Source organism: Anolis carolinensis, chromosome 5 (genome assembly GCF_035594765.1).
Source record: "Anolis carolinensis isolate JA03-04 chromosome 5, rAnoCar3.1.pri, whole genome shotgun sequence".
Classification (NCBI taxonomy): Eukaryota; Metazoa; Chordata; class Lepidosauria; order Squamata; family Dactyloidae; genus Anolis; species Anolis carolinensis.
Window position 1 is genome coordinate 185,548,140 of NC_085845.1, and position 25,871 is coordinate 185,574,010.

General features: G+C 38.8%; 2 protein-coding genes across 4 annotated transcripts in view; both read left to right on the forward strand.

The window, feature by feature from the left end:
• The window catches only part of ovch1 (ovochymase 1), a 37,447-nt gene extending 30,037 nt beyond the window's left edge, over positions 1-7,410 (forward strand). For both annotated transcript variants that reach the window (XM_062981126.1, XM_008110422.3), the window contains 4 exons: positions 1,269-1,403; positions 2,316-2,351; positions 3,327-3,551; positions 5,868-7,410. In XM_062981126.1, coding sequence (XP_062837196.1) covers positions 1,269-1,403; positions 2,316-2,351; positions 3,327-3,551; positions 5,868-6,169 — 698 coding nt within the window. In that variant the 3' untranslated portion in view covers positions 6,170-7,410. The remainder of the gene's footprint in view (positions 1-1,268; positions 1,404-2,315; positions 2,352-3,326; positions 3,552-5,867) is intronic.
• A 108-nt stretch (positions 7,411-7,518) lies between these two features.
• Positions 7,519-24,753, forward strand: LOC134299167 (uncharacterized). Of its 2 annotated transcripts, none has more exons than XM_062981127.1 (7): positions 7,519-8,102; positions 13,707-13,922; positions 14,477-14,571; positions 17,837-18,698; positions 19,658-19,870; positions 20,603-20,697; positions 22,528-24,753. In XM_062981127.1, the coding sequence occupies exons 1-7, from the start codon at positions 8,057-8,059 to the stop codon at positions 23,089-23,091; spliced, it is 2,091 nt and encodes a 696-aa protein (XP_062837197.1). In that variant the 5' UTR covers positions 7,519-8,056; the 3' UTR covers positions 23,092-24,753. The 2 variants fall into 2 exon arrangements, with proteins under 2 accessions (XP_062837197.1, XP_062837198.1); XM_062981128.1 differs by having other exon boundaries at positions 13,849-13,922.
• The last annotated feature ends 1,118 nt before the right edge of the window (positions 24,754-25,871 follow it).

Here is a 25,871-nt window from a genome sequence, read left to right on the forward strand (position 1 = left end):
ATTATATATTGTAACTCCCACAAGCCTCACCGTTAGATAAGATGGTAAAGGTTGGTAGAAGTTGTAGATGAAAAGCATGGTGAGGGCTGCAGGAACCCACCCCTTGGCTTACCTTGGAGTGCTTTCATTAATAACATGGTATTCTGTCAGGCATTTGACCTTTCCACCTCCTGGAATTTTAGTACAGAGCTAATTGGACTGCTTTTCCTTCTATATAATTATGTTTTATGATGTAATTGATATTTATGGCCTTTCATGTGCATCTTATTTTATTGTTATGCACCACCATTGAAAGTCAAGAGTACAAATACATAAATCCTGCCAGCCAAAACCTGTATAGTGCTTGTCAGAATCATGCTGAAGTAATTGCTTTTGTACCTCTCCTTTTATTTTTATAGTTAAAGTGTGATCTGTCCTCTAAAATGAAAACCACATGGCGTGGCAATCATAGAATCAAGATGCAGTGATGGGTTGCTGCAGCTCTTCTATGGAATATTACTTTGCACCAAATTGCCTCTTTGTCAGTGGCAAAACCTGCGACATATCAGATGCTGATGGACTGCACCTCCCATCAACCTATATCCTCATGACAGCTTGTCAGGGATAATGGGAGCTATAGTCTAGCAACACATCACAGGTCATAAGTTCCTCACTTCTGCTTTCTGTAATAAAAAGACAGAGAGGAATCCAGAAAATAGAATATCACTACCACAGGTGTGCGATATTGGCCTCAGCTTAGTGTGATTTCGACCATCTTGAACTTCTGGAATAGCTGTAGAATACAAGACTATGTCTCCTAACACTTCATTGAGGTTGAACCTTTTTAGGTTGCAGTCCTATACTTGCATACTTAGCTGTATAATTAGTTCCTATTGAATTCAGATTTATTTCAAAATCCAATTGAATTGGTTGGATTTATGTCTGATTGGTATGCCTAAGATTACATTGTTGGAAAGGCCAGCCCTACCATTAGGCAAGGTGAAGCAATAGATTAGGAATATCATAAAAAGGATACACGTTCGAAGTTATTTTTGGGCTGCGGTTGTATTTTAGCCATTGAGGGAGTTTTGTGAGTTGTTATGCCTCAGGTGCCAAAATAAGGTATTTTTAGTTGGAGGGCCCAGTGTTAGGATTTGGATGATAATGACTCTTTTTTTAAAAAAATCACAAAATGTTTTGGTATGCTAGCCAAATAGTCCACCAAAAAGGCTGAAGTCTTATACCTGTGCTGCCCTCTGTTTGTCTTTCTGTTTATGTCTATCTCACAGGTAGCTTCTGTAATGAGTCTCCAGGTTACCCTTTAAAGTCTCATGGCCCTGAGGTAACTCTCATCTTTTCTTCTGGTGAGAATACAAATATGAAAGGCTTTGTTCTTAGCTATGGAACCTATAAAATACAACCAAGTAAGTATAAGAAGCTTCGGCATGATGTTTGTGATTTGAATAGGTGCCTAACCTGGGCAAGTCAATGTAAAACTTAAAATGGGGAGGATACTTAGAAAAGGATATATATATATATATATATATATATATATATATATATATATTCTTTTTTAAATTATTGTTATTATTATTATTTCTTCTTTTCCATGTTCTTTCCATTTTCTCTCTCTTTTTTTCCCTTTTCTCCCCCTTCTTACCCCTACTATCAGCTTTTAACATGTATATAAAATTCAATAAAGATTTAAAAAAAAAAAAAGGAAGGAAGGAAAAAAATCCCAAAGTGATGGGGAGTTTAAGGTGAGAAACCATTTGTCCAGTTCAAGTAGCAATTTCCAAATTATGTGTCAAGGAACAACTACTAGCATACTGTGTGAAATGAATGAAAGGATCTCCTAGTGTCCATGCAGCAGGCACCCAGAAAGAATGCAACGTGCTCCATCTCTATGTGGTTTATTGATGTATTGCATCAACCAGATTCAACTGAAATGATCACATTTGGGAATTACCAGTAATTCATTTTGACACCACTTTAGCTACCACGGTTCAGTATTTTACAACATTGGAGTTTTAGTCTTTAGCCTTATCTGCTAAAGAGTGCTATTGCCTCAACAGGACATGTTTATACATTATGTCATCTCTTTGGTGGTATTGCTTTAAAAATGGGAAATCTTGGACTTTTATAAAGATACAGTGGTGCTGATACTATATGTGGGGTTGATTTATTGTAGTTGTGGTTTCTTATATGTATAGCTAGCCCATGAGAGTAAGAAAGGAGCTTTCTTCAATCTAACTATTCATGTAGAACATGTTTCCCAATTGGACCACCAAACTTCTTTTTAATGAACCTAACTGTTTTTTTCTTTTTTATATAAGGTCATATACAAGCCAGAATGAGAAATGCTGGCAAAGGTATGACTAACTGTATGCCTGTATAACAAGCGCAAGTGTATGTGTAGTAGCAGGGAAGGACAATCAAGGTATCTGGGAGTGAGCATCATTGAACTCACTGGGTCTAAGAAGACATGGACAGGTTTTTTTTTTTGGGATGTAAATAATTTTATAGGAATGCAGTTCAAATTTCTTCAGTAAATCCTTGGGTGTAATCAGATCTCCCAGGATTGCCTAGCGCTACAATCTAGATTTTGCTTATTGGCCTGATTATCTTCTGAGTTTTCTGGGAGCTCTTCCACACAGCCATATAACTCAGAATATCAAGGCAGAAAATCCCACAATATCTGCTTTAAATTGGTTATCTGAGTCCACTTCAAGCTTTTCTGAGACAAATATAACTAGATTCAATATTAGAAATGACTGCACAATTGTATATATAGACTTCTCGTATTTGTTTTAATTACCATATATACTCGAGTATAAGCCAAGTTTTTCAGCTCCTTTTTAGGGCTGAAAAAGCCCCGCTCAGCTTATACTCTAGTGAGGGTCCTGCAGCTTATACTCGAGTAAATAGGTAATCAGAGTTGGTCAGTTCTATCTTAAATTGCAGTTATAGTATTCAAAATATTAAATATTCAAAAACATTTAACCTACTGATGCCTTAATGTATTTTTATTGGTATCTATTTTTATTTTTGAAATGTATCAGTAGCTGCTGCATTTCCCACCCTCAGCTTATACTTGAGTCAGTAAATTTTCCCAGTTTTTTTGTAGTAAAATTAGGTGCCTCGAGTTATATTCTGGTCGGCTTGTACTCGAGCATATACGGTAGTGTAGATTTTCTACCCTAGATACCAAAATATCCCACAAACACTTCTCCCCTGCTTGACAATAAAAATAAAATGATGTTAAGTGAATACATTTTGTTTTTTCATGCTACCAGTGATCATTTGTTTGTGATACTAGGTTTTCCATTTCCTCTCTCTTCTTCAAGGGTGTCCCGTTTTGGATCTGATCCCATTAGAAGTGGCTGACATTGTATCTCCAAACTACCCAAATACTTACCCAGATTTAGTCAGCTGCACTTGGACTGTCTACTCTGCTTCAGGAAATAGGTTGAAAGGTGTGGTCAGAGATCTTGAAATGGAAGACTCCAGAGACTGCATTTGGGACTCACTGAGTGTTTATGATGGGCCAGATCAACATTCAAAATTGCTTGGTATGTTGGCCTATAGGACTGATTTTTCCTCCGTATGCATAGCAAAGGATATTGCTAATCTATTCTTAATCCCTTACTTGCCTATTTTGATTGGCATTTTGTTGTGCCAATTTCTATATTATAATAATAATAAAACTATTTATATTCCGCCCTATCTCTTCAAGGAGACTCAGGGTGAACTCAGTCTTGAATTTCTCATTCAAGACTGTTAGTATAGTTCGCTTTACAACAGAAATCTTTCTCAGCCATATATTTTTTTTCTTATGTGGCATTCTTAGGTTTCCTTGGCAAGATTTATTGAGAGGGGGCATGTTTGTGTACTTTTCTGTAACTGTGATTTACCCAAGATTGTTCAGTAAATATTCATGGCAGGGCAGGGATTCAAACTGTGGTCTCCCAGAGTCCTAGTCCAACCCTGAAACTGCTGAACCACATTGATTCCAATAAGGTGACTTGAATTGGATTTTTTCTTGGAAAAATTATTCCAAGGAGGCTTGGACTGCCTTCCTCTAAGGCTGCCTAAGTTTACCCAGTGAATATTTGAATTCTGCCCCCAGAAACTGTAAAAGAGTGCAGCCAAATTCAAGGGAACCTTGGGATGTGACTATACCTGCTAATCAAAATATCCTGCCACTTCAGCCTTGTGAGTCCTGACTGTATTATACCACGGGTTACAGTTTACATCTCTTTCTGAGTATTTGCATATACTTTGCCCAAACAACAGTAAGGCACACACTGCTGTACTTAATAGATGTAGTATACAACAGGAAACCATAAAAGTGCTCAGGAGCTATGGTCTTGCAATGTTGAGACCCAAGAAGGGCTGTTGATAATAGGGTCTCTTGGAAATCTCTCATTCATAGGGTGGTTATAGGACACCAACTTGACAACACATGACAACATCAACGACAAGTCTGCAATAGTTCAAACTTGATTTGCTTTGAGATCCATCCATTTGTCTTTCTGGCAGTTCGTGGCATCTATACATCCTGAAACTATGGTGTCAAGGTTTTAACTGGGTTGTTGTGTGTTTTCCAGGCTGTATGGCCATGTTCCAGAAGTATTCTCTCCTGATGTTTTATCCACATCTATGGCAGGCATCTTCAGAGGTTGTGAGGTATAACGTCAGGAGAGAATACATCTGGAACATGGCCATACAGCCCGGAAAACACAAACAACCATATGAGTCTGGCCATGAAAGCCTTCGACAACACAAGATTTTAACTACTGGAGAATTGAATATGCTGTCTTTGGCATTACAGTATTTAATGCATTACCTTTCTTCCAGTATTGTGTTCCAAGGCAGCTCACAATATATTTTAAACTCAAATAATGTAAAAACTATACATAATAAAAAGTGGAAAAAAATCAAATAAACAACATATGATGAGGCTTTTTCTTCTAACGATCTCAAGTTTTCAAAATCTTTGCTGGAAACATGTGAGCACTATATGACCTTGTATAGCTGAACATCCAGTTTAAGACAAAAAGTAGAATTATAGAGGCCTCCCGTGGCTCATTTCAGGGAATGCAAACATGTTGATAATGATTCAAAACTCTGTGTTATAGAAAAAGTAATTTCACACAAATACAGTTGAAATTATTGTGCTTCAGTGTTGCTCCAGAGGGAGGCAAAAGGGAGATTTTGCTGGATACAGAATGCAGAGTTAGGTGATAGTTTTACCCTTGAGGTGGAACTTGTATGCAAGAATTATTTCAAAAAAGCAAGTGTAATTTAATAGGTTGGTAAAGGGCTTCATGCTTGAAGAGCCTAAATATAAAAACTTGTCATTGGAAGAAGACAAAAATCACCAGCTTGGGATTTATGCAATCGGAAGGAATGCTGTGTCCCAGTGAGTTTCAGAAATTATGTATTTTTATTTGAAATGGATGAAGATACCTGTTAATTGGGTGCTTATAAACAAGCACCCAACTTCAAAACAACTTCAAAATATGCGCTGTAATTTCAGCAGCAGAATACGCATTCTAGTAGTAAAAATGTTTTTTGCTGGCAAATGACAGGAGACTTATGCAGGTAGCACTGATATAATGTGGTCTGTTGAGCATTGGATGTTATATGAGAATTCAATGCTAGCATTTTTAATCATGTACATATTGTTTTTGGCAATCAAAGCAGCATTATTTTAAATTATGTACATAATCTATGTATGAGTTCATGTACTTTGAATACAGTGCATTTGATTTGGATTTCATGATAATCTGATAAGGAGTGGCTAAAGACACAAGATGTGATCAAGAAACAGGTAGAAACAGTTGCCATAGCTGTCAACAGTGTTTCTCTTTTGTGATTTGTAGGGAGATTTTGTGGGCAAAAAGGACATTTCAGACTCTTTTCGAGTGGAAGCTACTTCACAGTCTGTTTCAAAACTGACGGCTCAATTGGAGCCAAGGGTTTCAAGGCCATTTTTGAAGAAGTGAATGATGGACCAGCACAACAAAGCAAGAATGGATTAGAACTCCAGAATCCATGTAACAAAGTGAAGGGTTGTCTTCCTTTTATAGACTCTCAATCTTTATGTATTTGCTTGTTTTGTTTCTTGAATTTAAGCCCCACTTTTTTCCTGCCATGGGACTCAAGACGGCTTGCAATAATTTAAAATAGAAATGATATGTTACAATTTTTTTAAAAAAAACATAGAACACTAGTCCTAAAAGTAGATAGTTTTAAATATATTTACAAGATGTCGCTTCTACAGTATGAACAAAAATAAATCAAATACCTGCTAAATCAAATACCTGTCTTAGCCTGCTGGTGAAAAAAAGAGCAAGGGGGGAATTAATTGGGTTTCTTGTGGAAAAAGATTCCCCAACTTGGAAGCAGAGGGGTCTTCTTAATACTTCTGCCCATAAACTACACATGTGACACTTCATCACAATGCTCTTTACTAGCAAACAATAAATGCCCCCCTCCCTACACTTAGTTGATAGTGAAGAGAGGCGGCTTGAAAAAGCCCCTGAGAATCAAACCAAAATTACAAAGAAAATATGTTTATTTTACCCATTTGGGGGCTAGTTTTTCTACACTGAGTCCTGTGAGCGGCATCATATTTGGCGTGGGATGTCACTATTATCTGGTTTCATTTAAAAAATGTATGTGGACCTCCTGTGGTCGTACAAGGCTTCCCTGAGCCACATCCACATGTGACCTGCACAGTTCCTGCTCTTATCATACATCTTGTATCACTGACTTTTGGTTGGGTTTTAGGCTAGTTAACAATAATTTGTGCTTCAATTGTTGGATTATATAATTTGGCTGGGAATGCATATGCTTCTCTTTTCTTTTATGCAGGAGAATTCTGGAAAACCACTACTATGCAAGAATGATAGGTATTATACAATAGCTGGTGTTATGAACTGGAAAAGCGACAACTGTGATCTAGAATTGCAAACAGTCAACACATGGATTTCTGTTTACAGGAGTTGGGTTTCATTGGACACTAATGGAAAATTGTAAAAAGGGTAGTCCTTAATCCATTACTTTTTTGCCTTAAAGGTGTAGGACATGAAGTCTCCAAGCTAGTTCTTTCTTCTTTTAATGTGACAAAACACTGACACAGGCTGTCTTTCCACACAGTTTCAAAGACGATTCAGGAAATTTTGTATGATAAAATATAGGGCTTCTTCATAAAATATAAGACTAAGACAAGAAAATTTCCTTGAATTCAAATACCAGCTCTGAGAAGTAATTTGGATGGTGAAATATGTGTTGTACAAAGGCAGCTTTGGTGAGGTCAATGTGATATTGTGTCCATACTTTTGTAGAAATGAATCAGACTGAAGCTGTATGTACCACTTTATGAAAGAATTGTGGTCATTGAAATAAATACCCAGTTATACATCTGATTGTGTCTGAGATATATTTTCTGCCAGCATCAACTACTAGTGCCCTTCAGTTTGGCCACCCAAAGCCTGCCACTCTAGCCCAAAAGGTTCTATTTCTGTTCTTTCATCAATCAAACATCATCAAGTGACTTAATGAGATCTGAGATCCTAAGGCGATAGTCCTTCAACTACTTAAAACTTCTTGATACTGATATTATGATGTCCTGGCTTTTTGATTAACAGTCCTGTGAGTCAAGTCTTTTATTTCTTTGGGCATACATGTCTCTGTGTGTCCTAAGATAAAACGTGTACCTAACCCCTTTCCCTGCCTCTTCCATTGAATTCTGTAATGCCAGAGTAGTCACTGAAGAGAAAGAGCAATGCTGGATCACTGAATGATAGAGACAGCCAAAACCTTTGGCCAGAGGAGATCACAAAGGGAAATCTTGCTACCTAGTGATGTCATAAGCACCTCCTGTGACCTGGTCCTGAGCAGGAGCTTTTATGGCCTTTCTCCTTGTGATACTTTCACTTCATACCCAAGAGGTCTGAAGAGAAACAGTGTTTGCTGAACAGTATTTGAAAAAACAAATAGCTTTATCTGTGCAGCCTGGTCAAGGTTTCTCCTTCAGAACGGCCCTGTGCCTAAAGCCTCCAACAGGATGAGGCGGCACACAGCCATCACGCAGGTTCTCCTGTTTGGTTTTGGTGAGTGAGAATGTTGATTTCCCTCCTCCTTTCTCAATCTTCTTTACCTTTTGGATTTTCCATAACTGAGACAAACAGGCTTTATTCTGAAGGTCTGGATCTGATATTACACTGCTATTTTTCACTGATCGTTCTGAAATCCTCAAATTTCCCTTCAGACTACATATTTCTAAGATTGCAGAGAATAAAATATTTAAAATCATTCATAATTAGAACTGATATCTGCTATGTTTACATTCCCTTGGTAGCTTTGTCTGCCCCTTTTGTTTGGATTGCTAAACTGTATTTCTGTATGCCTAACTTAGGTTTGTTACTGGAACGCTAGAAATGTAGGGCCTGAAGGAAAATGTCATTGGAGAAGGTAGCATTCTTCCAGAGTCATTTTGTCCTCTCCCATAAAGGTAAAAGGTAAAGGTTTTCCCTGACGTTAAGTCCAGTCATGTCTGACTCTGGGGGTTGGTGCTCATCTCCATTTCTAAGCCGAAGAGCAGACGTTGTCCGCAGACACCTCCAAGGTCATGTGGCCAGCATAACTGCATGGAGTGCAGTTACCTTCCCGCCGGAGCGGTACCTATTGATCTACTCACATTGGCATGTTTTCGAACTGCTAGGTTGGCAGGAGCTGGAGCTAACAGCGGCCGCTCCCAGGGTTTGAACTTGGGACCTTTTGGTCTCCAGCTCAGTGCTTTAATGCACTTCGCCATCGGGACTCCTGTCCTCTCCCATAACTGCATGCTATATGTGGTCTAGTGCTATATCCAGAGATAAGGCAGTCCTTGGCAAATAAAGCTTTGATGGGAGCTCTTCTGTGTTAGTAGATACACCTGACATTGGAAACTTTCTCAAAACAAATGTTCTACCTCACACAGCAGAATGCAATCGTAAAAATGCATGAAACACCTAGGTGTATTTGTTAGTATATGCGGATACTACAACTGTCTGTATTTGGGCAGAGACAATTAGGATATTCCCATGGTTGCCATGGTAGCCATGAAGCCCTGAGCTGCTCCCGATATGGTGGCCTCCACATGGACGCTGAAGTCCTCCAGAACTATAAACTGTTGGGACACCAACACCAGGCCTGAGATCACCCCAGTTTGCTCAGGCAAGGAGACTGTAGTGCAGCAGGGTGGTCAGTACACTAACAGCATCCCTATTCTGTTCCAGTCACCTACTAAGGTTGGGCTTTGTATGCAGAAGTCTCATAACTCAGATATAAAATGGGAAGTTTTTTTTTAATCCGAGCTGGTTTGCACACTTCCGATTTTGAAAAATTTACCCGTATTGATCGGAAATAGCTCGGAACTGCTCGAAGTCTGTGCACTCTCATCCAAGCCTGCTGGCTAGGAGGTGAAGCCTAACATAGGGCTTACCTTCCAGCCAATCAAGACTTACGTTTGAGGGAGGGGGTGGGGTTTGCTCTCCGTAACGCTATAAAAGCCCAACCGCATGGCCGGAAAAGCTCATTGCGGACAGGAAATGGAGTGTGGTGGGTGATTTGACTGGCTGCCTGTGTGTGCTGCTTTCTTGCTTGTTCCTTTTTGAAGAAGGAGGGAAAAGAAGATGGGGAGAGAAGGAAAGAAGGAGAGAGATAGAACAAAGGGAGAAAGAAAGCTGGGTTGCTTTTCAGGCTGTAAGAGAGAGAGAGAGAGAGAGAGAGAGAGAGAGTGTTTGTTTTTGGGGGCAAGGAGGGGAAGGGGGCTCAGATTAGCTGGGTATGTGTCTTTGTAACTTGAATTAAAAATATTTGGGGGCATATCCACTTTCAGTGGTGGCCCCCCACCTATCGAACGCCCTCCCAAACGAAATCAGACAGGCTCCCTCTCTCCTATCTTTCTGAAAAAGAATGAAACTTGGTTGTGGGACCAGGCTTTTGAGCAATAGTAGCAGCAGAAATGACAACGATATGACCCAAGATATAATGACAGACTCAGTTTGGACTCGAAATGCGCCTTGAATGTATATTTACATGCTATATTCATGAAGGTTTTAATGTAATGTAATTTAAATGGAATTTTGAAATGTGTTTGTAATTGTTTGATATATGTGTTTTATATTGTAAGCTGCCCTGAGTACCCATGATGGGTGAGAAGGGTGGGGTAGAAATATTGTAATTAATAAATAAATAAATAAATAAATAAATAAATAAATAAATAAAATCTGTGTTTAGGTAACTCAAATTGTCTTCATTTAGTTTGCTTTCTGTATTAGTATTACATACTTTATTGTTTCAAAAAATATCCTAATCTTGCAGGGTCCCAAAAGGAAAGGCCCTCCCTACTGCTGTTAGAGTTTCCTTCCCTTCCTTTAAGACCATTCTTTTTTTCAATATTCCATAATTTTGCCTGTTTTTTTAAAGTTCATTGAGATCAGTATTTCACATAAGGATTCAGTGTACACTACTTACTCTTGAGTAGCCTGGAGAAAAAATAATAATTTGTTCTCTGCCTATTATTGCTTTGGTTTGGTTAATTTGAGAGAAATTCCTTTTTTTGTAATAAAAGTTAAGGTATTGTCAAACATTAAAAAATTACCATAAATTGGTAGATGTATGAATATGTCTAAAACTTGTGGGAAATTATCTCCTATTACCTTTTGTCATTCTCTAGCAATTTCAAGGAGGTAGCTCTTTAATTTTTAAAAAAAATGTATTTCATAATTTTTAAAAAATCCTTTAAAATCAGTGGATTACCTAAACGTTCTGAAATTTGGTGAGATAACAGTGGAGGATGGGTTCTACTACTGTAGCAAATTTGATCAGGATAGCTCAAAAAACGAGGGCAGAAAAAACCCCTGAAATGTTCCCCCTGGCAATGCTGTTTTTCCCCAATTGCACATACGTTTCCACCATTAACAAAGTATTTATGAAAATTTGGAAGTTTCAGAAAGTTTCAAACTTTTTGCCTTCAAAATTCAGATCTAGGTTGGTGCTGCAGGGAGTAGCCTGGTGGACAAAACAAGGAGAGATTAACCCCCCTCCAAGCCTCTTCCAACCAGGTCTCCGTTATGCACACCAGGTCTGCAAGCTCATCCAGGATTAGGTCCTGGGTGATTGCTGTTTTTCCATTAACAGACCTGGTATTCAACAGCACCACCCTTAACCCAGAGGGGCCGACATCCTGGTTACCCAGGTTTACCATGTCATGAAACCTTTTAGGCACTGAGCACTCCCACCCATTCCCTAGGTTGATGCAATTGTTTTGGTCTCCCTTTCCCGTATTTCCCTCTTCCCAGTATTACTTCTATGCCCCCCCCCGGCCATCATATCTCCCCCTCCCTCTACGTAACCCATCTCCCCACCTTCAGACAGAAGGCCAGCAGTGGCTATTTGCTTTGGGAGCCCACCTATGTAAAAGTAACTCTTTAAAAATGTACTGTTGCATATTTTTTTATTCCCATTTTACGTTGATTCCACCCCCGCCTTCCCCTGTGGATATTATATCTAAGCCTCCCCTGTGAAGGCTTGGATACTATGACCCCTAAATGCAACAATGAAGTTGTTTTGAGAGAGTATATGCTAAATTTAACATCATCATCATCATCGTCATCATTTTATGACACAGCAAACAAGATTTCGTATCACAAAATCACAAGTTGAACACTTTCCAAGCGTTTAGGACCGTGTGATGTATTTTCAGATGATGCGCGCAGATCCCAGTAGGGTGGCCTTTTGCAGTTGGCAGGTTGTAATTTTGTCAATGTCTATTGTTTCCAAATGCCGGCTGAGATCTTTTGGCACGGCACCCAGTGTGCCCATCACCACTGGGACCACCTGCACTGGTTTCTGCCAGAGTCTTTGAAGTTCAATCTTGAGGTCCTGATAGCGGCTGAGTTTTTCCTGTTGTTTTTCGTCAATGCGACTGTCACCTGGGATGGCGACATCAATGATCCAAACCTTTTTCTTTTCCACAACTGTGATGTCTGGTGTGTTGTGTTCCAGAACTTTGTCAGTCTGGATTCGGAAGTCCCACAGTATCTTTGTGTGCTCATTTTCCAATACTTTTGCAGGTTTGTGATCCTACCAGTTCTTTGCTGCTGGGAGGTGGTACTTGAGGCATAAGTTCCAATGAATCATTTGGGCCACATAGTTGTGCCTCTGTAGTCTGTCTGTGCGATTTTCTTACAGCAGCTAAGGATATGATCAATGGTTTCATCGGTTTCCTTGCACAGTCTGCATTTTGGGTCATCAGCTGATTTTTCAGTCTTGGCCTTAATTGCATTTGTTCTGATGGCTTGCTCCTGGGCTGCAAGGATCAGGTCTTCTGTCTCCTTCTTCAGTGTCCCATTCGTGAGCCATTATTATTATTATTATTATTATTATTATTATTATTATTATTATTATTATTATTATTATTATTATTATTTTATGACACAACAAACAAGATAGATGTGCTGGATTTCGTATCACAAAATCCAAAATAATAATAATAATAACAACAATTATTATTATTATTATTATCATCATCATTATCATCATCATCATCATCATCAAAAGGACACAACAGCTAGGAGAGGTTACATCAATTTGCTCTTCTCTGAACTTACTGGAAAAGCAAGGTTCTTTTTGCTCCTGCCCACTCTTCTGCCCAAGTTAATAAGATGCATACTACTTTTACATTGCAAACTCAGCTTGAAACAGCAGAAGCAATCTGAGGATAAAGGGGGAAAGTAATAGTAGGAGAAATTGGGACATTCAAAAGCAACTGAAAAAAGAGGAGCGGCAGACTATTGAACTGGGACTGTTGAACTGGGATAGTTGTAGTATACACATCCTTACATTTCATCAGTCAGGTAGTAAGTATGCTGAAGATTTCTATCCAAGTATTGCATAGTAATAAATAAATAATAAGAGTTATAAAGAATGATGCTAGTTTAACCTGTAAAACTCTATACAGCTTGTGTCTGGGTTATTCAAAGGGCCATATCTCTCTTTATGTACCTATCAGAACACTATCTGGAGAGGCCCTTCTTTTTGTCCCACCACCCTCTTAAGTGCATTTGATGGGAACAAAAGAGAGGGCCTCTTTGGTGGCTGCTCCTCGATTCTGGAACTCCATCCCGAAAGAGACTAGGATTAGCCTATCTCTGCTTGCTTTTCATAGGCAAGTCAAGGCCCTTCCACATAGCCATATAATCCAGAATATCAAGGCAGAAAATCCCACAATATCTGCTTTGAACTGGTTTATATGAGTCCACACTGCCATATATTCCAGTTCAAAGCAGATAATGTGGGATTTTATTCAGTTGTGTGGAAGGGGCCTCAAAGTATTCCTCTGTCATTGGACATTGATAGACTGATGACAAGAAGGATTTTATGGATAGTGTGAGTGAGAATTGTGGTGGTTATGGAGGTTTTTCAAAACAGTTCTAATGGTATAAATGGTGTATATATAAATATATATATGAATTTTATGCATTTGCATTGTTTCATTTTATATCTATTGGGATTGGCTGCTCTAAGCATTTTTATGGGAGAAAGGCAGGATAAAAATAAAGTAAAAAATGAATAACTAAATTTTAGGCAGCAGCGCCATTTCAGTACAATTTCTCAAAGTGTCAATCACAGTTCATTCTTCCCTTGCCTCTTTTGTTTCTTTTACACAGCTCTTTCAGGATGGTTTCTCATTTCGGAAGCCTGGGACCACGAGCCATCCTTAGCTGGAAAGCCATTATCGGATGCGGAATATGCGGGCTTCTTCGGTGTAATAAACCACCCACGTAAAATTGGCCCCCTTTGTTTATTTAGGATTTCATATGGCTGCCAGCATCCTATGATCCGCCAACTGGATTTATACGAAAACCATGGGTTCATTCCAAAAGGTAAAGTCACTCCCAATGTTCACATAAACTACTTTGTCTCAACCCTACAAACAAAATAAAATTGAGTTTCTTGCAAAGTTTTGATTCCACTCCAAGTTAATTGATTTTCTTCAAACTGATCAAATAGACAATTTTGCTTCCGGTTTTCTTCAGATATGTTTTCTATTAATATTTTAAATATTAATTGAATGCTTAATCTTCAGTCTTGAAACCCTTTGTGTGCATGACCACACCTGGAAATACTTTAATGTTCATCCAAACAGTGGAAGGTAGTAGGTAAGCTCAAATCCTATTTTGTTGCTTGCTCAGCATTTTCATGGACCTGACAATCCAGTGGTATTCTTGATCCGGGGATCACAGATCTCAAGACTTTCTGGATTAGTAGGGCCAAAGATATCAAGGGTCATCCCAAAGGCACCACAGGAGGTCACCCATTCTGTGCAGTTGCTCATTTCTGCTCCATGCCAAGAATACGGCTGATGTGGTTTAGCCAGGAAAAATGGGAATAATCAGTAGATATCAACGTTTTTCTTTCTCAACCTTTCTCCCTCCAGGGCAGGTGTGTTCTAACGTGGAGGAACATCAAACTTTTGTGGATTTCTGCAACCTGGCCCTGTATCGATGTACCAAGAAAAAATATTTTGTGAAGGTAAGGAAAAAAAGACAAGCCTTTGAAACACAATAGGCAGAAACAACTAAGAATGGTAATGTTGATAAAGAGTTGAGGGACAGAAGTACAGATAGAAAAGAGAATAGAGGTGCATTCTAAGCAAAGTAGGATTTGATGATCCATTGGTAATTACATTTACACATTCGCACAAGAAGTCGTGGGCACTGGGGCACTATTTTTAAAAAGAAATCATTAGAAATTACTTTCTCTAATCTTATTTCAAAAATAGCTTCTTTGGGTTCCACTTGGCCAGGGTATGCCCAAAACATGGCGCAAATGCCTCCTACACACCATAAGGGAATACTGTGGCAACACATTTTATTGATTTGCAGAAAAGGTATTTAAAGTTGCAATGTTTAAATACATTTAAATAAAAAAATTGTTTGAGCACAGTTCAGGAGAGGACTGTAAATATGATTGAAATGCTCTTCATAACCCCAGGGGGCTTTGGAGGACATATTAGAGCAAACAAAAGATGGTCTTCTTCAGTGGCTGATAATGAAATCCTTCATTTTATCTTTTGAGGTGTCCCAGGGATTGCATGGAGCCACAGCTTTACTTTGCCCTACCTGGTTTATTAGAACAGGCAAAACTTTTGAGTATCTATTGCTTTGTGCCATCTTGGTTGGAAATCATATAGGAATGTCCCAATTTTCTTTCAGAGAGGTTCTATATTTTTAATTATGACACAACAAGCTGAACTATGTTCTTTATTCTGTATTGCTGTGTCACTTTTCTGGTGGAAATTATGTGGTCAGTTCCTCCCTTTTAGTCAATTGTTACAAATATGGGAATCACCATTCATATTTCACAAAAACGCAAACAAAATACAGTAGAGTCTCACTTATCCAACATTTGCTTATCCAATGTTCTGCATTATCCAACGCAGTTTGCCTCCCACCCTAATCCACAGCTGTTTCTCTAGGCAGCAAGGAGTGAACTTTTTATGGATTTAATTTCTGACCAATGTAACCAATGTTTTTTCAACAATGTTTTAATATATTGCGATGTTTTGGTGCTAAATTCATAAATACAGTAATTACTACATAACGTTACTGTCTTTTGGACTGCTTTTTCTGTTGATTTGGTGTAAAACATGATGTTTTTGGAGCTTAATTTGTAAATCATAACATAATTTGATGTTTAATAGTCTTCTCCTTAATCCCTCTTTATTATCCAACATTTTTGCTTATCCAACATTCTGCCGGCCCATTTATGTTGGATAAGTGAGACTCTACTGTACAAAAGCCACTACTGTTCAGCTCAGTCTGTCAAAGGGATGGATTCAACTAACAGAAGTGGAGCAAGATCCTGGTTTGTTCAAATGAAAACAAAAGAAGGGAAAACCATGATGATGATGATGATGATGATGATGACGACGACGACGACGACGATTTACATTTCTAAACTACGATTTCCCCAAGACTGGGAACTCATTATATATACGTGGGCTATCCAGAAACTATATTACGTTTTGGAATTAAAAATTAACGAAGTATAGGATAAAATATTTATTATATGCAGTTAAAAGCCATACTTCAATAGTACCTTTAAACATAGTCCCCATTCAAAATTAGGCCCTTTTCAGAACTATTAATGAGTTTACAAACTTCCTACCTCTGCAGTTTCCCGCCGCGTAATGAAACTCTGCCAGCTGAAGAATGAATGCAAGAGGGAGGAGCAAGCAAAACACCCGCTCGGAGGCTACACCGCTTTCCTCCACACGCGGGTTTACCTCTCCTTCCGAGGAGAAGCAGCCACAGTCCTGGCTGATTCTGGCTGTTCCTCCTCGTGAGGAGAGATAAACCCATGCCTTTTCCTTGAGCTGACAGGAAGGGAAAGGATCAATGTATGGCTTTGATTCTTGAGATCTTGCGAAAGAAGCGAGAGTGGGTGTTTTGCTTGCTCCTCCCTCCTGTATTCATTCTTCAGTTTCATTATGCGGCGGGAAACTGCAGAGGGTAGGAAGTTTGTAAACTCATTAATAGTTCTGAAAAGGGCCTAATTTTGAATGGGGACTATGTTTAAAGGTAATATTGAGGTATGGCTTTTAACTGCATATAATTAATATTTTATCCTATACTTCGTTAATTTTTAATTCCAAAACGTAATATAGTTTCTGGATAGCCCTCGTATATTACTCCTAAAATCATACAAAGAGTAAACAAGAAAACTCAATTACCAGTTAACCATATTAAAAGTATGCATTGTGAAAAGATTTTAAAAGTTAACAATCCAGTTTTAAAAATACAGCAATTATAGTACTTTGTTAAGTTCTAAAAAGGTGTGTAAGTTAAAAAAAAAAAGTCTTCCTCTGTCAACAAAAGGACAGAAGGAGGAAATCTTCTAGCTTCCTTATGGAGGGAGTTCTGAGTTGTAGGTGCTGCTACTGAGAAAACCATTCATTTGAATCGTGTCAGGAAACAACCAGTGATGTTGCTGGAGCAGGGAAGTTGTGAGATTCTTGTAATTATCTGTTGTTACACCTTTACCACCAGCTCTGTTACATCTGAACACTCTTAAGACCACATCACAGGAATCCAAATGGGATGCAACCAAAGCATGGCCAGGTCAGGCACCTCTGCCCCCCCCCCCCCCGGAAGGAAAAAAAAGCTGCCAGGCACCACATAGTCTGTTACCTACCCCAAATTTGGAAATACATGCTGACAGGTATCACTATCCATTACACCAAGTAACCTGTTTTTTGTTCCTGGGTTATAAATGACATTTCCTAATTGGTTCATTTATAAAAAACATGGGAAAAGGTTATTCAACTGCAAAAACATTGTTTTTGCAGGACAACCTGCAGCACATTTTGCTATAGTTTTTCAATGAAAATCTCATAGAGCCTCAGCTAATACAACATAGTTTGTGACAGCCACAAAAACTAAGATTCTGGAGTATAATAACTACTTTAAAAGTAAGTACCATACAATTAAACAGGAAATAACACTTTGAAACCAGAAACATAATTTTTTCAAATTTTGTTACATACTGTAAGGGAAGATTTTTTTTGACAAAGGCATTGCAGCTAGCTTTTTCCAGCATTTCGAAATTGTGCCTTCTTGGGATGAAGTATTGACAACTACTTCCACCCATTCAAACAACCCTCTTTTGACCTTTTAAATGAGTCAAGAAAGGAAATTATTTACTGGGCACATGATGGCTCTCACCACTTCGAGAATCCAGATTTCTATTTCTAGCATTAGCATTTTTTACTTATTTTTGTTTTATTTCTGTTTAGAGGGTTCCTTGCCCAAGTGAGATCAGGAAGACACCTCTGGATATTCAAATAATTGACCAAGAAGTGAAGCTTGGTGAGAACATACCATCTCCTAAGAGACTTGACAACATACTCAGTGCTTCTGCTGCTGCCACTTCCACCATTGATAGGGCTCTTTTTGAGAAGCTTGAAGCCCTCTTTTCAACACCTGCTCCAGAGGTCCATTCTCCCCTTCTCACTGTTCCTGCTACTTCAACCACCCCTGCAGAATCATATCCTGAGCCTCCCATGAATCAAAAACCTGCAAAAGGATCCTTCTTCAAAATTCTTGTAGAGTCTACATCTCAGCTTTTTAACCATGCAGTCATCACCACCCCAAAGCCACCACCTAAGAGTCATCCTATTGGACTTTCTGTAGTAGTAAGTACTGAAGTGCACACCAGGGGTGAGTCATCTGTTGAGCTTCATCCTTTCATTCCTTCTCCTCAAATGGCCAGTCCGAAGCTTCACACCATCTCTACTCCAGTAGCCAGCACCACAGGACTGGTTTCCAAGGTTCCTCTTCCTAATTCAGCACCTCCCACCACTCTTGAGCTGCTTGCTTCCATTACTTCTAGAGCTGAAATGCAGTCTTCACAAGAACATACCACTGCCTCTGAGGGATTGACAGCTGAGGAGACTTCTCCAGGACTTACCATCACTAAAACTGGCATAGCTGCTGAAGATATTGTTAGTGAGTCTTCCATCCTCATGGGTGCAGCCATTACCAAATCTCCGCCTCAGCAGGTCATTTCCAGTATTGCACCAACCATTATGGAATCCTCTTCTGAGCATACGACTGCTGCCACTACTACTACCATCGCAACCTCCACCTCTGCCATAGGTACAACCAGATTGACTAGTTTCACTCACTTAAATCTCTACACTTTAGTTGGTAGAAAATGAGCCAAAAAGTCTTTGAAGACTGAACAAGTGCTATCAAACCACACAACCCTCTTTTGAACTTCTTACATGCAGCCCCATTGCTGCTTCATCCAGCATCATGAAGACTAGTGCCAATAATCTCCCTGTCTCTTTTTCTGTTTTTTGCATGTTTATCAAAGCCACCACCCAGAAAAACACACTCACTGTTTCCTCCACTAGCATGTCTTCTCTTGCACATTTTGTTCTGTTCCCAGTCATTCCCAGAAGTATTTCTTTCTTTTCCACATGCTTCCATTACAGACCTCGAGATACTCTAGGAACCATTCCTCTGTTGATGGAAAGAGAATCTCCCAATGCCCAGTAACTGAAATATACTTCGTAGTTCCCTACTTCTAACTTGAAGGACACTTGCAGCACCTCCTGCAAGTTATGTAGAATTTAATGGCTAACGTCAAAATAACTCATACACAAGGAGAGGGTCATATTGCTGCCACTGCAAGGGTGTTGAAATTTGCTAGTCTGGAAAAAAAATCCAAGCAGTCACCAAGGCGGAAGAATGAAATTCAAAAATATGATCTCTGTTGTTGAGGATGGAGGCTTTTTATCTGGCATTTGGCAAATAGAACAGCTTTGATTCAAATGTTTTAAGGCTTTATTTCTAGTGGAAATCCATGTAGAATTTTTGTTTATCAGTGGCTCTGGTTCATGTGAATCTCCACTAAGACTCCACAAGAACATAGGACTGAATCAATCAGTGTGCAGTTGTTACTTACTTGTGTCTCTTTATTGGGAGGAAGGCAGGACAAAAATCTATACATGAATAACTAAATTTTAGACAGCAGCACAATTTCAGTATACTTTCTCAAATTGTAGTCTCAGCTCATTCTTCCCTTGCCTCTCTTGTTTGTTTTCTACCAGCTCTCCCAGGAGGGCTTCTCCCCACAGAAGCATGGAGACATCAATTGACAGCTGGAACGCCATTATCCGATGCTGAATATGAGAACTTTTTCAGAGTAATCAAAAATCCACGTAAAATTGGTCATCTTTGTTTATTTAGAACTGTGTTTGGCTGCCAGCAACCTGTGGTCCACAAGTTTGACTTGTATGAAAACCATGGGATAATTCCTAAAGGTAAAGTCAGCCACAATGTTCACATACGCCAGCTTGTTTCAGCCCCCTGCAAAAATAAAAATTGAGCTTCTTGCAAAAGTTTTACCTTCACTGCAAATTAATATAATTTCTTCAAAGTTCTCAAATACATCATTTTGCTACTAGTTTTTTCAAATGTGTTTTCAACTAAAATTAATATTGAAAAACCAATTGAACACTTAGTCTCCAGTCTTAAAAGCTTTTTTGTGATATCTTCTTGGCAGCTTGCAAATCCAAGTCATACATAGCAACTTTGAACATCAGACTAGTTAGAAAAATGGAATAGGTATAACACTATAGTGCATGTCTACATCTGCAAATACTTTAATGTTGGGCCAAACAGTGAAAAGTAGTGGGGAAGCTCAAACTCTGCTTCCTTGTTTGCTCAGCATTTTTCATGGGCCTGATAATGTGTCCCAATGGTGTGTCCCAATGATGTTCTTGATCCAGAGATCTCAGGATGGAGGCCATGGGGCATTCTGGATTAGTAGAGCCTAGGAAGTCATCAGCCACTCCAAAGGCACCAGGGTGACCTGTCAGTGGATGGAAATATGCCGTCCAGCTGTTCCTCCCCCCCCCCCCCCCCGCGGGCCAAACAATTGAATTGTTCACTTTTGCTCCATGCCATGAATAAGGCTAATGTGGTTTAGCCAGGAATAATGGGAATAACCAGTAGGTACCAACCTTTTTATCTCTCAACCTCTCTCATTCCAGGGCAGGTGTGTTCCAACCTGGAGGAATATCAAACTTTTCCAGATTTCTGCACCTTTGCCCTTTATCGGTGTACCAGGAAAAAATATTTTGTGAAGGTGAGGAAAAAAGACAAGCATTGGAAGCACAAAATGCACAAGAATGGCAGCATCGATAGAGAGTTGAGGGACATAAGTACATAAGTAAAAGAGAATAGAGATGCATTCTAATCAAAGTACAATTTGATGAAGCAATGGTAATTATATTTACACACACACACATGAAATTGTGGATCCTGAGAACAGGAGATATTTGTGCAAATCCCCACTGTTTTCTCCTATGTAAATTAGAAATACCAGGGAACCTTCTCTTTCCAATTGAGACAGTGGGCTGGAGTAGTTCCCCCTCTTCATTCTACAGTCCCAATCTAATCCCCTCCATAGCTTTTGTGTGTGTTTTAAAAAAATGTTGTAATGCAAATACTAATTGTGTGATCGCCTAGTTTGGCCCTCAGAGAAAAAAAGGCAAGTATAAGCCCCACTGGAGACACATCCACTGCCAAAATAAAACAAACCTGAACTTTTTGGACCAAAGGGCTATTTTAGAAACACAGCCATTTTACCGGGAGCCCCCGGTGGTGCATCAACCCTCAGAGTCAGACACGACTAGACTTAATATTAGAGGAAAACCTTTACCTTTACCTTTACCTTATGGGGTCTTTCTAGCCATTTTTCTTTAAAAAAGAAAAGGATGTAAACCAAAGTAACTTCCTTTATTCCTTCTGTTTCAAAAATAGTCTCTTTGTGTCCAAAATTTGCCAAGGTAGGTCCAAAACATGGTGGAAATGCCACCCACACACCATACGTAAACACTGGGGCAGCACATTTTATTGTTTTGCAAAAATGCTATTTAAAATTACCATTTTAAAGTAAATTTCAATTAAAAGATTGGGCACTATTCAGAAGAAGGTCGTAAATTGAAATGATCATCATATCTCTGCAGAACATTAAAGCAAAAAGGGGACAGTCTTCTTCAGTGGCTGATACTGAAATCATTTTTCAATATTTGAGGTATCCTGAAAGTTACATAGAGCCACAGTCCTAATTTGCCCAACCTGGTTTATTACAATGGATGGTATTTTTAGAAAATTTCTTTTATAGAAGTCATTTGTTGTTAATTATGGCACAGCAAGCAAAAGTTAGTTCTGAAAGGAAAATACTCTTCATTGTTGTATCACCAGTTTCATGTATATGTTGAATGGCATGGGGGATACAGTAGAGCTCTGAGGCACCCCACAGACCAATAGCCATGGAGTGGAATAGGCCTACCCAAGCACCACCTTCACAGATCGCTTCTCCAGAAAGGAAGGGAGCTGCTTTAAAACAGTGCCTCTGAGTCATTTTCCAGGAAGTTCTATCCAATAGGAATACTATGATCAAGGTTGTCAAAAGCTGTTATAAACTCCAGCAGAACCAACAAGGACATATTCATCCCCTCTATCTAGTTCCCAACATAGATTACTCACTTGTGTGACCAAAGCAGTCTCTGTCACATAACCAGATCTGAATTCAGATTGATATTGATCAGGCAAATTCCAATAATCGAGGCACCTCTGGAGTTGGAGATAATCACACAATCTATTGCCTTGATCCAAAATGAAATGTATGCTGATGGGCATTCAATACAAAGAGGTCCAGGGAAGATGTTTTCAACAAAGGCCCTACAACTGCCTCCTTTAGGCATGTTGGAACCCTGCCTTTTTGGAAGGAGGTGCTGACTACTCTCTTGAGCCATTCAGACAATTCTTCTTTGATCTTTTTAATGAACCAAGAAAGGCAAGGATTTAGTGGGCATGTGGTGGCTCTCACCACTCCAAGGATCTTGTTCTGTAAAAGCTTTCTATGTCTAGCATTGACATTATTTATTTATTTTTCTTTGCTGCTGTTTAGAGGGTTCTCTGCCCAAGTGACATCAGAAAGCCATCTGACCAAAAAGTGGAGCCTCATGGGAGCGTGTCATCTCCAAAGATAGTTAACAACATGCTAAATGCTGCCGCTACTGCCACTTCCACTACTCCGAAGTTTTTTCTTGAGCGGTTCGCTACCCTGTTTTCCAAAACTGCAACCGAGTCAGTTTCTGAGCCTCCTGTAGAGAGTGTAACTTCAAAAGGATCCTTCTTTAAACTTCGTTTGGCATCTATTTCAGCGTCTGTTGCTCATCCTTTAATGACCACAGTCACGACCACCTCAAAGGTTTGTCCTGTCACGCAAACCTCCACAACAGCCAGTTCTGAAGCTGACACCACTAAAGAGCCATTTGTTGTGCTTCATCCTGACGTCGTTCTTTCTATAATGGCAAGTCCTGAACGTAACACCATTTCAACTCCTGGAACCAGCACCAAAGAATCTCTCTCAAAGGTTACTAATTCAGTCCCTGCCACCACTTCAGAAACATCGCTTGTATTCCTCTTAAATCTGCTTTTGAGCTTCTTACTACCACTAAGACTGCTGTGACCACTGCACACCTTTCACAACTCTTCACTAATTTGTTTACCACAGTGTCTGAAGATAATTGTTCCCGATTCCTCGTTCTCCATAGCTGCTGCCATGACTGAATTTCCTTAGGTGATTCCTTTCAGTGCTGCACCAATCACAACATTATCCGCAGAACCACCACAGTTACCACAATCAGTACCACCAGCATCACTAGATGCCACCAGAACTATCACTTCCTTGAGAAAAATATCAATCCAGAAAAATCTTCAAATAGAACAGATGCTGCTACAACCACAAAAATTTTTTTCTGAGCTTCTTACATGCAGCCCATTTTCTGCTCCGTTCAGCACTATTAAAATCTTCCTGTATCTTCTGTTTCTAACCTTTCTACTAAAGTCACCACTACCAGAAAGGTGCCAACACTTAGTTAATATTTTAGAATTAAATACTAATAGATGTTTTAGAATTATATGCTAAATATATATTGTTCATGAGGTTCTTATTTCTTTTCTTTTTAAATAGTTTTATATTAGGGTTTTTCCTTATACATAGATAAAATAAAAAGAGCAGGTATGGAAAGACAGGGGGAGTCGGGATAGGGGAAGGATAAGTGGGGGAGGGAGAGTTAGGAGGGATAAAAAAGGATTGATGGGGAGGGGATGGGGCTCTACTAAGAGTCCCCCTATGTGACTTTCGGTCTTCTTCGTGTTTATGTTTCTTCTGTTTAATTTTCTCCATTATTTCTTTATGCTTCTCCTCTTCATTTCGGTGTTCCGGATGATAGTTCTTTATCAAGTAGTATAAGCTTGAAATAACTTCTTCCTAAGTTATTATTTTAATATTCTTTTGAATATAATAGTCTCTTACTGGGTCCCAATCCGTTCCTCTTCTTGTTGGAGATAATATCTTGTCGTTAATTTATCCATATTTCTTATTTTTAGAATTTTGACTTCCCATTGTTGTATTGTTGGAATTTCTTTCATTCTCCAATATCTTGCAAAAACTATTCTTGCCACAGTGATAAGATAATTTAGGAGAGATTCTTGATTTTGAAAAACTGATAAAGAAATTTTGAAGAAAAAAGGACAATATCAGCTAAAACCCCATGAAGAGATTAAAGAGCTTTATGGAAATATATCCTGGCTACATTATAGACAATTAAAACAACACTTTAGGAAAGACAAAAATTCTGGCTTCATGGACAAAGACACTTTTATGGAAAGAATAATGATTTCGGAAAAGAAAGGACTGACAAAAATCTACAAAATTTTTTGGAATGGAATAATGAAACTGCATTGATCAAAGAATGTATGATTAAGTGGGCCGCAAATATTGGAAGACCTATAAAAAGAGGAATGGGAAGATATTTGGAACAGGAAATTAAAACAAATGTACGCATATGACCTCAAAGAAAACTGGATAAAAATGATATATTGCTGGTATATTACACCAGAAAAACTAGAAAAAATACTATAAGGGTGTACAAACTAAATGTTGGAAATGTGGACTCCATGGAGGCTCGTTTTTCCATGTGTGGTGGCAGTGTAAAAAAAAAACCCTAAAGATTATTGGAAAGGAATACATAAAGAAATTCAAAAAATCTTGAAATTAAAGTTTGAAATGCTACCAGAGACTTATCTGTTAATAAACAATAAATTATAATAAAGTTCTTATTTCTGATGTGGCTTGTCTCTTCCAATAGCAATTTATTGTTTCTTTGAATTGGCATTTCCAATTAGTGTCAGTGTTAAAATATAATTCATTTCTGAGTGAGTTTCACTTGTCTGAGTCCTATTTAACAAACTAAATGAAATTAAAACCAACATATGCATATATACAACCAATTTCCAATGTACTGTCAGATTCTAGCATGACTACAGAGAAGTAGAATCGAACTCCTTCCTGGTGAGATCATTGAAGTGGGTTGCATTTGAGAGCAAAATAAGCTTCTCCTTCCAGAAATTGGAATCTACATTTGCAGAGCTTGCAAGTATTTCTTTTGTGGACTTCAACTCCCAGGTTGTGACAGACCAGTATAATCATACTCTCATATCTTATTTATTTATTTATTTATTTACATCATTTTTACCCCGCCCTTCTCACCCGGAGGGACTCAGGGCGGCTTACAACAGTTGGCAAATTACATTGCCCAAAATACATTCAATAAAACGATGACATATCAATAAACAATAACAGTACCACTATTAAACCATGAATTATAAAATTTAAAATACATGTATAATTAAATTCGTCCACTAACACCTTTGTGTTCACCTTGATTCACGTCATATCGACCTCAGATGTTACTCCTCAAATGCTTGAGTACATAGCCATGTCTTCATGGCTTTCATGAAACCTAGGAGAGTCAGAGCTTGTCAAACACTACTGGGGAAGGCATTCCACAGCCAGGGAGCCACCACTGAGAAGGCCCTGTCCCTCGTTCCCACCAGCCTGTGAGGCAGGTGGGACCGAGAGTAGGGCCTCTCTAGATGATCTTTGGGTTTAGTGGTATCTATTTTTAGTTATGTTGAGTCTGTCTTGGGTTTCAGTGTTCGGAGAAAGTCAAAATCTATATTTTAAAAATCAGATAAAGTTTGTGAATGCAGAGTCTCTGTTTCTGCTATTCCAGTGAATCAAATGAAGGCAGTGCTGAATGAATGGTGCATACCATGCAAGAATGAGCAACTGCATGGTGGGATTCTTTTTTATTAGCCCCAATTAGAGTAGATCCCATTGAATCCATTACTGAATTGTGAGACAACACAAAAGTGAATCCAATAGAGTTAATGACTCTAATG